This window comes from Argiope bruennichi, chromosome 4, assembly GCF_947563725.1.
Source record: "Argiope bruennichi chromosome 4, qqArgBrue1.1, whole genome shotgun sequence".
In the NCBI taxonomy this organism is placed as follows: domain Eukaryota; kingdom Metazoa; phylum Arthropoda; class Arachnida; order Araneae; family Araneidae; genus Argiope; species Argiope bruennichi.
The window spans coordinates 90,236,603-90,251,749 of NC_079154.1; the positions used below are offsets into that span (position 1 = coordinate 90,236,603).

The window sequence follows — 15,147 nt, forward strand, 5'->3', positions numbered from 1 at the left end:
TGTTCGTTTGACTAACAAATGGGTTCAATCGCATTTGTTGAAACACGAAAATCAATTCTAAACATGGACAGTCGTTTGAGCCATTGCTTCATTTCCATATGCAGGACAAATCTCACGAATAGCTTCCATTAAATTTAAAATGCAAATGACGTCGAAAGGGCTTAGTTTTGTCCATTTGACATTCCATTTTAACTATCCGAAAAGCACTCTGTTGTAGAACATCAAATTCGCTTTTTGCCAGTACATTTCATTTTTGATTGCATTCTTAGATTTAAAAGAAAAGCTCTGATGTATTGAAATAGTGTAAAGGCTATGACAAACAGAGTTTGATATTTAATCAGTACAGAAGCTAAATTATATAATATTTTAAAGCAGTAGCTAAATATGAGAATTAACGTACCAATGCATAAAAAGTTTAAAAGAAAAAGATAAAAAAAGCCTTGGAAATTACCAGAAATATGTGCATTACTTAATCACATTTTTTAATAATTACTCAATATCTTACTACGTTACCTTTGCCAATAAGAGCAGCAGTATTATATTCAGTATTGACTCCTGCCGTGAATAAAAAAATCGAAGGTATTAGCTAATTATTTGAGTTTGTTCCTCAACAAAATATAAACAAAAAGAGAAAATCGAAAGACAAAAAAGAGAGAGAGAGAGAGAAATGAGTCGCCTTTCTTTATTTAAAAATTCTTAAATCTGTTATTTTCAGGAAATGCTACAACGCTGAAACATCCCACGCTCAAGAATAGAAATATTAATTTCAGAATAATATCAAAAACTCCATTGTCTAGAATATTAAGTTTCGCTATCTGGATCTTGCAGTTTTAAAATTGAACTTTGAATTCCTACTTCTCCAGCTTATTTCTAGACTTTTGTCATTGTCTTCCAGTATAGCATCCTTATCGAATTATACGAAACGCTCTAGGCATTTTTCATATAATTTTTGAAATTAAGTAATCTTATTGTGCGATAACTGTTGATTATTTCAATACTTATCACGTAATAAGATCACTCAATTCATTGTTATTCAGAAAGATATTCTCTGATTCTTTAATATTCAATAAAGTATAAAAATAGACAAAGACTTTTTATTTTATTTGCTTAATCAAAATTCATATATTTATTTAGTAACCATCAGCTAAGCGAAGTTCTGTTTTGTATATCAACCTCTTAAGAACATTGTCATTGCGATTTTTGAGGGTATAGAAAATTCTTCATACCTTTAAGAGAAAAGCTAGGGTGTTCCAGTATCCTGAGATGCCTGAACTCAAATAATTTTAGAAATGAGAATTAATAAAGAATAGAAATTAATAAAGGAGTTTCTTGGTTTCGTTTTCCTTTTTTAATTACGGATCTGTTCCTTTGTCACTAAAAATACAAAACTTCAAAATACGTACTAGATAATTTTCAAATATTTATATATTAACACTTTCAACGCTACCGACGAGATATATCGTCTTTCAGATACTTCCAATTACAGTTTTTGTGGGCTACAATTTGTCTCGTATGTCAGTTTAGATAGGTTGAACTTTCTAATACATATCTATCAACCTATCTAAACTGGCATGAGAGATAAATTTTAGCCCACAGAAACCTGTAATTGGAAGCATCTGAAAGACGAGATATCTCGTCTGTAGCTATGAAAGTGTTAAAATTCTTTAATGAAAACATTAGTTATCTATATTTATAGTATAATTTTTCTGTATATTTTTGTATATTCGCTTCGGTGCTTCAACGGCTGAAATTAACATTCTAATTACATTCCCTTCCCCATAATATAAAATTGCCAATTATCAATTTCTCTTCGGCTTTACTCTGTGCAGACTTATGTCCGTGTGAGTTCTCGCAAAAATTAGAGTAAAAATCAATTGTAAAGAAACAAAAATATGCTTCGTATCAAAAAATTGTGTACTAAGCTGCAGAGTTTGCTTCGTAAAATTCTAGTCAAAGTAATTTTCCCAAAATGATTTTATTTTATTATAAAATGCCATTTCCTTAAGGTTTTTTTTTTTTTTTTTTTTTTTTTTTTTTTTTTTTTTGTCGAATTGAATTAGTGAACCAGATTTTCGAAAGTCCAATGCGAAACACTATAATATGAATACGCCATCCGGACACTAAATACAGAAAGGTGGTGAGAATATTGTACGCGATAGTAAAAACTATGTAAATAATTTAATGATAGGTAATGGAATTTCAAAAACAGTGAAACTTTTTTTATATATTAAGTTTAATCTTAAAAGAAGTATAAATAAATATTTTCCTTTTTCTTTCACTGTTTTTCCTTCAGGGTCATTCATCCACGTTATTCATATCAACGGGGCCATATTCTGGGCACAGTAAAAGTTGGAAAGTAGGTTCCTTCTAAATCTAACTTTTTAAAAAAATTAACCTAAATAATCTTTTTTTTTCAGACAAATTATTTATTAATAAATAATTTTAAAAAAACAGAACATGACATTTAATTCAAATATCGAATACTTTTTTTAAAATTTGAGGCAAGGAATCAAAAATTACAGTTGTTCCTGCTAATCAGGACATCTAATAATTTTAAAGGAAACGTGACATTTAAAATAATAATTAAAAAGGAACGTGACATTTAATTCAAATAATATATACTTTTTTTTTTATTTGGGACGAAGAATCGAAAACTATGTAATTGTTCCCGCTAATCCGGACATCTAATCGTCTTATAGTATTATAAAAGGTTTCAAATTTAATCTGTTTAATTTTGTGTTTAACCTTTAAATATATGCAATAAGGTTTTTAGTGTGAGATATTTCTATAATATTTAATTAAAATTCGGGGATGAATCTGGATTTCAGTTGAAATCCTGGTTGTCGTTCATCTTAGTTAAATAGATTAACAGGACAATTTACATTGTAACTCTCTTCCATCGTCGCTGAAAAAATTATCAGTCATCATGACATCAGTTCTGGCATTGTTTTAATTACCAAGCAAAAATTATTGGACTGTGATCAGGAAATATTGCCTCATACTGAGCGTTTCCTTTATCGTGCAACTACAGAATACCATCATTCATTTATGATGACGGATATAATTATTGGCGACATTTTTGTTCTTTAAAGCTTCAATGATGAAAAGGGATGTGAAAGCGTCAGTGGACGAATTTTATGACTTTTTTTTTCCCGTGGTTAATTTTTGACCGATTTTTTTTAATGTGATTTATATATATATATACGAGGGAATCAAATACGTAAATAAAATGCTGATGAATAATAAATTAAATTAAATTGGACTTAATGCAGCTGTTTGATGGTTACTAATAAAACATTTTCTAAATTGATTTTGCTTATGACATTAGTTCTAACAACACGGATTCAAAATTTTGATTCTCAATTATATTATAGTTCTGTAGTGTGATTTTAATTTTGAATAAAACAAGGAGCTCAGAAATAGCAACAGAAATAAGAGACTTCTGCTTCGAAAAAGAAATAAATGAAGCTTCTACAGATTCTTAACCCCTTCCACTCTCATGACGAGTTAGAATCGTCATGAACTTTTAATGACCATCTGCGCAGAGACGAGTCCTCGTCATGTAATTAAAAGTAAACATGCACAAACTTGTTCAGCTATGAAAAATCCAAACAAAAAAAAAGAATCATTGTTTTCTTTCTAACACTTGATATATTACGCAGTGGCTAAACTAAATTAAACTGTGTTTTGTTTCAAAATCTTTCATATTTAAGCTGAAAGGCAAGAGCTTAATAGTTCCTCAGTTATTTTTTTTTTTTTTTTTATCCACCTATAACCATCATATGAATTATAGTTCCCTAATTATTCGTTACCTTGCATTTGAACATGAATTAATGTTTCTATTCGAGTTGTTTTTCTGTTTCTGCTCAACTTTATTGCATCAGTTGTTTTTCTGTTCATTAAAATTTCCAAATTTACTTGAATAACAAACTCTCATACATCTTTTTCTTTACTGCGATACTTAATTTAGAACGAAAAGATGATACAAAAACTCGTATTTATGCTTTTACAAAATAATGATTAAGTTTAGTTATCATTAGAGAAGCACAAAATTCAATGTTGTTTTTTTAAAGTGAATTAATTATACTTGCAATTTGGAAAACATTTTTTTACCTTTAAGAAACCCTGCCTTTTCCGGACTATCATTTTGCAACTTAAATGTACAACTGTATTTAAACTAACGTGCCATTTAGAATAAATTTTTTCAACCTACAGTTTCTTAGATTAAATTGGCAATTCTACTGAAAAGCTTTCGTATCATAAATTTTTGATTGCAAAGCAAATTTTTCTTTTTCAGAAATTTAATAGAATCTTTATTCTTTCTTTAGAAATCTTTTGGTTTAATTTCATAGAGTGAATTTGTTTGGTCTCCATAAATTACTCCATGAATTATTCAGAGACTCGTTTAAAAACTGACATATTCGATTCATTCAGTTATGATATACCATACAGCATTACGATATGTGCAGTGTTATACATGTGTACATATTGTATATGGAAATTTTTCGTGAGTTATAAGGATTTTTTTATTTGCTTAAATTGCTACACAAATTGTGCTTTAGATGTGCATTCAAACAAGAAAATATTTTTAAGCCATTATTTTTAAATATTTATTCATTATTCTTCGTTTATATATATATATTCATAATTTATACATTTTAATGCCTTATTGTTAATTAATGAATTTTTTTAAAAAAAATTATTAGAATATCATTTATTTATATGTAATTCAATACCACAGAAAAAAAATGTTAAAAATCTTTTGTTGCTAGTTTAATTTTTAAATCAAAAGTTCTACGATGTTGATTTCAAATCAATCCTATAACTCCAACCAATTTTGCTTAATACTGTTTTTCTATTTTCATCTCAGAAAAAAAATATAACGATATGGATTTATTTCGATATTTTGGTGTTATTTATCCAGTATTTCCTTCCAAAATGCTGATATTATCCACCAAATAATTTTTTTTTCATAAAAATTATCCCACAATTTTGAAACAGCTGTTATTGATATAATATTCGATCTCCGATTTGTCATTTTGGAATAATATTCAAAACCCAAATGAAAGACGGCGGCATTTTGGCGAATGTTTTGGCGCTGTTTCGAAGTTTGCTTCAACGGAGCAGAAGGAAACCTGTCCTGGAAAGAAGTTTTGTTTCCAAGTCAGTGAAGATAATGAAGATCCGTCTTAAGTTAAATGAGAGAGCAATTTTTGCTTTCAAAAAGCGTCTGCTCCATGTAAGGTGAACGGTGGAGACAATTTTTAAAATCAGTTATTGTAAATAATTTTTTCCATTTTATTTTAATTTTTGGATGATGAATTTTGGATGCTGTCTTATTACTAAATTTTCGATTGTTTGTGTACTATAAATTTTTCTCTCCTTTAGACAAATGGTCATGAAGAATCACAGGGTTTAGCAACTATCAGAATGAAGCCTGATGATCAAGGCCGGTTTGGATTTAATGTGAAGGTATATATTTTTATGTTTTTGGATATTATAGAAGTATAAGATTTTTATTTTTAGTCTTTCTGGTTTTACTTATATAAATAAATATAAATTTAAACAAAATTTATTTTTTAATAAAAAATTGGAATAAAATTTGACAAAAAGTGCGTAATAGATATATATATATATGAGCTGTGTACTCTGATAGTGCATTATAAATCATAGTTAATTTATAAAAATTGTTCGGGAAATACATATTATGAAATAAATATTTTATAATTATTTATAAATTAATCAGTGAAAATATTCAGTATATCTTAAATTGTAAAATATAAATTAGGGGGGGGAAACGAAAATTAGAAAAATAACACTAAAAAAACTCATGTAATTAGATATATCGATCTTTCCCGCTTCTTTTATATTTCATAAAAATATATAGTACTTTTTAATGTACTTCTACATTTTTTATTGTTTTTATAAAACATTTATTTGTTAATCATTAGTTTAAATGCGTCCGTCATCTCCATTTCCCTATGTAGAAGTGGTTGTTAAGATGCTAATTGATATATTTTATTCAAAAGATCCACCCATTACCTTAAAAAATAATTACCGTAGAGTTTTCTGTTTGAAATTGCATTCAATTCACATTTCAAATGAAGTGTAAAGTTACAAGATCATCTGTTATTCTAAATGAATAAAACTTTTTCGAATTTCTTAGTATTTGGTAATATAAGATTTATATTACTCAGTGCATTATCTAATATATTAAGAAAGCTATAAATGACTGTTTCGTGATTTTAGTTAGAAATTATGATCATAATTTCGAACTGAATAATTACTTGTACAAGATTTTATGTAAATTTTGATAAACAGAATCAAATTCAATATTTTACAAAAAAAATCTTCATTAAATACGCATAAAAGAATGAACAAAGTAAAGGTGGAAATTTGGAGAAGGGACGCATTCATTGTTTTATATTACAGATTACTGTATCATTTATTTGCAAAAACTAATTTTTTAATTTATCTCGGTATTTAATTAAATGAAAAACTCGCCTTTTCAAACTTCTATCTAACTTTGTTCTAATCTGGATGTTATAATTTTTTTCTAATATTTGTAGCGATATATTACAAGGAAAATGAATCGCATAAACTAGAAATCATTAAAAAAGGAATTTTTCGTTATTTTTTTAAAATAAAATTCACCATTTATTGTACAAGTTCTAGGTCCAATCACCAAATGTGATTTTTTTTTTTTTTAGTCATTATTTGTAATATTTCTAATTGTTTAGAAATTAGGTTCAATGCATTTTCTTTAAATTAATTCAAACTTTTAATTACGAGCAAATTATATTCCTTTTCTGCTCTCTGTATTTTAATTTTAAATCTAAGGTTTGATATTGTTAAACAACTAATAAATACTGTATAAAACTTTTTTTTTGTTATCAATTTTTTTATTTACTTCCTACTCTGCCAAATGTTTGAAATTCTGTACACTTGTAAAATCTTGATAACACTATATTAAGAACATAATTATTTATCAGTTGAGTGAAATCCTTATTTTGTACCAGTGGCACCACCTAGTATTGTAAGAAATGATAGATTTTAAAACTAAAAAGTAAATTAATATAAAAGCACTTTTGCTGATCAGTACCCTAATAAAAATATATTTTTGAAAACTATTTTTAATTAGATTTACTACTTTATTATATTATTTTACTACATAACATTTATTAATTGAATGTGAAAAAAAACATGTGTATTTACTATCTGAAAAAGATATGTCAAACTTTTGGTTGATTTCTTGAAAAATCTCGAGTTTGAGTAATTTTTTATCAATTGTTGATATTTATTTTGTTTTTATTATTTTCTTATCTCGGTTTTGTCTTATCAGTTTCATGAAATTTATCATTTCTTACCTCATTATTCTGCAAGCCAAGTACTTTCTGTATCTTGCTTACTGTTTTATTTTTTTAAAGGGTGGAGCAGATCAGAACCTTCCAATATTGGTATCTAGAGTTGCACCAAATACTCCAGCAGATACTTGCATTCCTAGGTTAAATGAAGGTGATCAAGTACTTATGATCAATGGTAGAGATGTTGCTGGTTTGACACATGATCAGGTAAACTATAAAGAAAAAAACGTATTAATATTTGTTATAATTTTCTATTAAGATATCCATTGAGAAAAGTATATATTCATTTTAAATACATCAATCAAACGATGGTAAAAATAATTTTTAATTTGTAAATATGAAATTAAATACTTAAACTATTAACCATCTGGAATTGATTTAAAATTGGGGTTGGAAAGTTCTTCAAGGCATATTTTCACGTAGTTAATGCTCAGTTGATTATGAAATTTATGATTTAATCTAAATTGAATTTATGATTGAATCTAAAGGAAATTTTACAAATTCAGTGATGAAAGCAAAGAAAAAATAATTAAAAGCAAATTAAACTTCTAGTTTAAAATAACTAGTTTTGTAGTGGCATATATTTTAGTATTATTTCATCTATCTCGATATTATTAAGTTTTCTTCTAAAAATGTACTTAAAAATATTTTTTTAATTTATTGAAATTAGAGAAAAGTTGTACGAGAATAAAGTTTTATCTTTAGGTTTTTTTTTTTTTTTTTTTTTTTTTTAATTTTGAAGTAATATTGTAAATGTTTTTAGTGGAATTTAGTAATTTGTTCCAATAAAGAAAAAAAGTATGAAAAGAAAAAACTAAATTTTTAATTATTTTTAATTAAACCTCCTTTCTTAATAAACTCCTAATATTTAAATAATGACACTGTATGAATGTATCTCTTGGTTGCTATAAGCTCTAAGAATCTGTTCTGTATGGGGATTCTACGAACTGTACTTAATTGTACATTTTGCATAAATTTTAAATCATTCAGGCAGTATCTCTCCTGGCTCATTTTATAAATAATATGTTAGCCTACGAGCATTATGTTAAAAATTAGTGATTATTATATTCAATGATTTATTTCCTTGAGTAAATGTCCCCGATATGTATTCATGAATCTATAATGAATGCTTACCAATCAACTAGGGCACCAATTTTTTAATGAACATTTAGATATGTAAATATTTCTTGCTAGACATTATAGAAAAATTCCAATGTCACATTTTTCTAAGAGTAATTGTTATGCAATACATTGTAGTGTGTCCTCTTTTACATAGTATATTGCATATATTTCTGTAAATTTGAATCTGAAATACATAAGATGATAATTGTTTCCTGGTTACATAAGTGCTTGTCCATATTGATTGCCACATTCAGCTGCTTCTAACTTTACTGATGACACTGATTTTCTTATAGGGCATTTGTTAAAACCTTTATTTACTTTACTTCATAATTTTTTAAAATAAAATTATAGTGTACTTTTTTGTATTTGTGTGTTATGCATCACATTGAGCTGTGATTATACTATTTTGAAAATATCTTTTTATCAGTTTTATATAGTTTTACAGTATAGTCAGTTTGCTGTAAAATATAGACTTTGCTAAAGTTACAAAATTTTGTTTATGATAGTTAGATTCTAGAATTAAATTTAAAGGATATCCAAAACATTTGATGTTTTCCCAACTATTTTTTTTTTTTTTTAAGTTTTAGATGTTTTTACATGTTTAATTATTTGCATTTCTGGAAAATCAAAATTTACTAGACATAAACATACATAATTTACTAGACATATGTATATTTAATATACATAAATTATGATTTTTTTAAATGTTTTCAGATATTTTTGTATTTTTTTTTTCTTTCACATAAAAATATATAGTTTTCTGGCTTAAATTAAAGCACCATATTTGGAAATTTTCAAAGTCATTTATTATAGTATTTGTTTATTTTAGGTTGTGAAACTTATACGGGCATCTAGAGAGCGTCATCCAGCAGAATTACTTTTGACTGTGCGGCCAAATGGTAATAAATAATTTTTTATAATTATTATTTTACTAAAAACATAAACATTTAAGTAAAATGCTAAAATACTGTATTAAAAAGATTTAAATTTAACATCTGTTATGATTGAGATGTGAAGAGTATTTAAACAGGAATTATTCATAACAGGTTTTTAAGAAAGCATAAACTATTTGTTCAAAGTAAAATTATAGTAATTGATTTAGAAATTATATCTCTAAAATTTAATAAAATGTCTTTTTTTTTCCTTCATTTTAATTACATTTTCTAAATGCACAAATTTTTGCTTCTTTTGTAAAAGAAAAGGAATGAAAGGTTCTATACTTTTCCTATATAAAAAGAAAACTACTGATCTTGCTTTAAACTTCTTATTACTAGCATTTGAAGAAGAAGGGGGAGGGGAGATATCCACGTGGGACACTCATATTATTATCATTATCACACTCATATTAATCAAATTATTTACTCCATTTAATAAAGTAATCATCCTTTCTCATTTTTGATTGTAAACATTGGTTCTTTTGTAGACTCAATTTTGAATTTATATAGAACATATGCTTTGAAGTAATAGTTGTGCGAGTTCTTTAATAATTTTTACTCTTCATAAATTCAAAGAAATATTGCATTTTTTTTTTTTTTTTTTTTTTTTTTTTTGTCAGGATGCTTTTGCCCAAACTATAGAAAGTATAATGTTATATGCCAAATAGACAGATAAAAAGCGGGAAAGAGAGGCCATGAGAAAATATTTGGAGCTTATTTAATTTTTTTTAAAAATGTGTCAAGTCATTGATTTTGATTCTGTGAAAAAAATATTAACATGTGCAACTTAGAAGTTAATTAACAATATCAAAGTTAACTCTAACATTTTAAGATAGATATTTCAGTTATGAAAGGGAAACTGAAACTATTGTATTAATGGATGCTTATGCAAATGGATGTAACTGTGAAATGCTAGAAAAAGTATATGTTATAGTTATTTATAAAGGTCTTATGATAATTACAATGAATATTTATATGATAATGTGTAATTTTTTTCATTTTGTAGTGTATGTGGGAGAAGACGTGGAGGAGCCAGATTTTCAATATATTCCTGATGCGCGTCATGTTTCTTCCAAAGTTCCCCGCTCGGATGTCCTTTCTGAATCTATGCTATTACTCAGTGATGGACTTGAGAGCGGTGCTACGATAGCTCAGTTTGAAGTAAGAAATTTATTTATTTTACCACATTGCAAGCAAAATATTATTTACATACAAAAATATGTAAATACAGAAAATATGCTCTTTTCTGTTAACATTTATCACTGAGAGTTAATTTTGCTGTAAAATATAATATGTTTGAAAATTTTAATGATATATGTTGGCAATAAAATATTGCATATATTTAATTTTTTATGGGCTAACTATAAGTGCTAATTTTATTTTTAATCAAAACAATTATAACTCATACTGAATTAATTTTTAGCAATTGTACCGGAAGAAGCCTGGCATGAGTATGAACATAGCAAAGTTGCCTGAAAATTTAAACAAAAATAGGTACCGAGACATATCGCCATGTAAGTGTTTTATATTTTTATTATTTAATATTTATATTAGTATTATTTAATATTTAATTTTATGATGTTTTTAATCTGAGTAGTAATCTGAAGCTGATTTTATAAAAACACTAATTAAGTTGTATTTAAAATATATTTGTATTGATTATCCATCATTTATGCATATTAATGTAATGGCTGAGCAATGTCTTCTCAGAGGCTTGATAGAATATTTTTTCTGTTTTATTTATTATCAATATTCCACAAACCTCACTAATGAAAGTTATATTTGATTCAAGTCTTACTTTTTCAAGGACATAGAAAATGTTCCTTTCTTTATTTTATATAGAAAATCATTATTCATTCATAAACATAATGTGTACAATATTCACTTATTAATCAATTGCTAAAATAACTAATATGTGAACTACAGCTTAATTTAGAATCATAATAAAGATTAAGAAGTATCATGCTTGTTTTATTGGTTTTAATCTGATATAGACTAGATTTGAACATACAATTCGATATTATACGAATTAGAAATAATTTTTTTAGCAGAAAATCAATTTTTTAGTTCATATTAGTTTTTTACTATTATTATTTTAATGCATCAGAAATTATTATATTTAAACTCTTTAAAATTTAATTAGAAATATTATATAGCTGCTTAAATTTTTTAATTACAAATAAGACCAGTATTGAATATATTATTTAATATAAAAAATTTCTATTTATGTTCTGTGAATTAAATTATTCAATTTAATATGTAATTTAAGATTTTCAACTTCTGTATTACTATACAAAATTTAACAAATTGTGTCTAATAAATTTAATATTGAATTTTTTTCTATTGAATTCTAGTTTAGTTGTCCTGTATTTTGTTATTATTCTCTCTGGACAATGCTCTCCATTTAAGGATTATGGTTAAATATTTAATAATAATCATTTATAGAAATTAAGGTTTTATAAGATCATTCTTAAATTATTAGAAATAATTTTCTAGTTATATTTGAAATTTATTAATTAAAATTTTACTCTTTTGTCTGTAGATGACAGCACTAGAGTTGTATTACTTGGTAGTCCTAGTGGGGATTATATAAATGCAAGTCATGTTCATGTAAGTATGGAATTTCTTCCGTATTAGCAATTTATATATCACTTGAGAAATATTCAATGTTTAAATAATTTTAATTCTCTATAGATGGAAATTCCTACGTCAGGAATTGTCAACAGATATATTGCAACTCAAGGGCCTCTGCCGACCACTACATTTGATTTTTGGCTTGTAAGTATTAAAATTTTGTGAATTATATTTTTAAATTATCATAACTTTGTTTTATATTTAAGAATGCATTATAAAAATTAAAGCATGTAACATTTATTTTATATTTGTTGTAGTAATCTTAAATTATCCTAAAATGAACAATTTATTTAAAATCAATTATTATATCAATAATTTAGTATGTATTATTATTTCAATGAAGGAAATCATTTTACTTTCCAAGAAACTTAGAGATAAACCATTAACTCCCGCTATTGAATGATATTAGGAAATTTTAAATTTGTCTTATAATCAAAAATTTACATTGTGAACAAATTACTAAGAAATGATACAAAATAAAATTTGTGAATTTAATATAGGTGAAGGAAATTAATTTATTTAAGAAATTCCATTAAAAATCGTTACATAGTAATGAAATTTGTGCTGTTTTTTTATTATTATTATTATTATTAAATGTAATTTTATCCCTTAATAGTAGTATCTCTCACTCTCTCTTTCAACTTTCATTAAAATAAAAGGTATTTTCTTCTCTGGTTTCTATCATAAATTAATCTTTGGATTTTTAATGTTAATATACCTTTGTGAAAAGAAAATTGCGATGGTTTCTTTCTAGCTTTAATTTTATTAGAATATATTTGTGGAATTTTTTAATACCTTTCCTTTACTTCAAAATGAAGCAAATGATGAAAGAAAATGACAGAAAAGTTACATTTCACATAAAAGTTTAATTCATGAATTCATTAATTTTTATCTTTTTTAAACTTTTCTAGATGGTTTGGGAGCAGCAATCTACATTAGTAGTGATGGTTACAACTCTGATGGAACGAGGCAGATCAAAGTGCCATAAATATTGGCCAAAGCTGTATGAAGCTTTAGAAATCGGTTTCCTTCAAGTAACTTGTATACGAGAACAGGAGACTTCATCTTTCGCATTTAGAGAGTTTACATTAATAAATACAGAGGTTTGTATAGTATTTTTTTATCCATTTATCCTTTTAATTCATTAAGTATCCCCATTTTTATCCTTCTATTTAACAACTGACTTTTTTAAAGTACGAAATGCTTTTCAAATAAGGCTTTAACTAGCAAAGAATTTAAATATTTTTTGTGATATTTTATAAACAAAAATAAGACTTCAATTGAATTATTTAAAATATTGTGATGAATGAAACATATTTGTGGGGGGAAGGAGGACGAAATTCTCAAAGCTTAAGCTATTCTGTGCAAATAGTTTTGAAATCACATTCAATAAAATATGTTTTTCCTATTGACAGAATAAAGAGGAAAGGCATATTACTCATATGCAATACACAGCTTGGCCAGATCATGGAGTTCCAGATGATGCCTCAGATTTTCTAGATTTTGTCATGCAAGTTAGACAGAACAGGGTTGGCATGGTTGAATCTGCAATAGTCCACTGCAGGTATGAAATGTTTGATGATATTGTTTGAATTTTTTTAATCAAGTGTTTGTCAGAAAAATTTAGTGTTTCTGTTCTCTCACTCATTTTATTGAACATTATTAGAATTTTTTTTTTTTTCAATTTTATGTGTTATATATAAAAAGTACTAAAATAGAATTTGAATTTTGAAGTGTTCTATCACAGTTGGTATATCTTTGTAAAACAAAAATTATGATGATTTCTTTGCAGTTTTTTTTTTTTTTTTTCTTTTATTACTTATACTTTAGATGACACTTAGCCACTTTCGATGCCCAGCTTGTCCATTCGAATTTTAGGCTGTTAAACGATTAATATGGAAGGCTTTATTTTATTTCAATTTATTTGATATAACGTATCAATATGAAATATAACAATACGAATATAATTGAATCAATCTGCTATAAATTATTGGGAGTACAAACTAGTATATATGTTACAAAATGAAAGCAGAAATGAAAATTCTGTTTCACAGTTTATGTCCAAAGAAAGTAATTTTTTTATCTTAATTGTTTGCAAAAACAACAGTTTTAATGGATGAATTTGAATTTTATCATAACATTAAAAGCATTATAATATCATAAATTAAATGGTAAAAATGCATTGAAAGTAAAGAAAAAATATTTACAGAAATAAAATCAATATCAAAAGGTTTTTTTAATTTTTAGAAATGCATATTTTAAGCTCGCCTATTTCCATACTGAAATTAAAATGAAAATTCATTTAGTGACGGTTAAGCTTATTTTCGTACCTGATTAAACTTCCTTTTTGAAGACTTATTTCTTGATTTCTTTTACATCTAGTTTCCTATGTGTGAATAAAGTGTTTAACATGGCGAGCGGCATTTATAATATTTTTCAATTCCATTAATTAGCGAATGTTGAATTAAGTATGTTTTTAAAAATTGAGAATGAAGCAATCTGAAATGTTATTATATCCATTTGTTCACATTAGATTGTTGCCATTCCACAATAGGTAATAAGAGTAATTTCCATGCCACGCCCAGTTTTACATATATAACTTATTGACTAATTAATGTGAAATTACAATTAAAAGGTATTCTTAAATGGATACAAATATTTGGAAATGAGAATGTAGTTAGATTAGATTTTAACAATAAAAATAACTGGCTTGCTTATTACATCTTGTTGATTGCTTTTTAAAATGTTTTAGTTGGCTGACAAAAAAAGGATAAGTTCAAAGAAATAGAGGATATTTAATCTTTAGTTCGAAGTATCATAGTTTGTAGCTATATATATGTATCATAGTTAAATATCATAGCTTTTAAAATTGATTTGTCTTTGTTTTATTTTGACATTTATTCTTAATTATTACTGCAGTGATAATGTGAACACACAAAGAAAAATGTATTTAATATCTTTGCTATATACATACACAAAAAAAAACTACTAACTGCATAATTTGGTAGCTTTAGGTTCAATAGTCTATTCTCAAAATGTTTTAAATGTTCTTTTTCTCTCTCTCTCTTGATGTATGTCGTCACATCATGCAA

General features: G+C 25.9%; 1 protein-coding gene across 3 annotated transcripts in view; it reads left to right on the forward strand.

Annotated features, from left to right (window-relative positions):
• Positions 1-15,147, forward strand: part of LOC129965566 (tyrosine-protein phosphatase non-receptor type 4-like) — a 135,774-nt gene that overhangs the window by 114,037 nt on the left and 6,590 nt on the right. For all 3 annotated transcript variants that reach the window (XM_056079569.1, XM_056079571.1, XM_056079570.1), the window contains 9 exons: positions 5,389-5,472; positions 7,428-7,571; positions 9,316-9,385; positions 10,428-10,582; positions 10,845-10,935; positions 11,964-12,031; positions 12,116-12,199; positions 12,967-13,158; positions 13,471-13,619. In XM_056079569.1, coding sequence (XP_055935544.1) covers positions 5,389-5,472; positions 7,428-7,571; positions 9,316-9,385; positions 10,428-10,582; positions 10,845-10,935; positions 11,964-12,031; positions 12,116-12,199; positions 12,967-13,158; positions 13,471-13,619 — 1,037 coding nt within the window. The remainder of the gene's footprint in view (positions 1-5,388; positions 5,473-7,427; positions 7,572-9,315; positions 9,386-10,427; positions 10,583-10,844; positions 10,936-11,963; positions 12,032-12,115; positions 12,200-12,966; positions 13,159-13,470; positions 13,620-15,147) is intronic.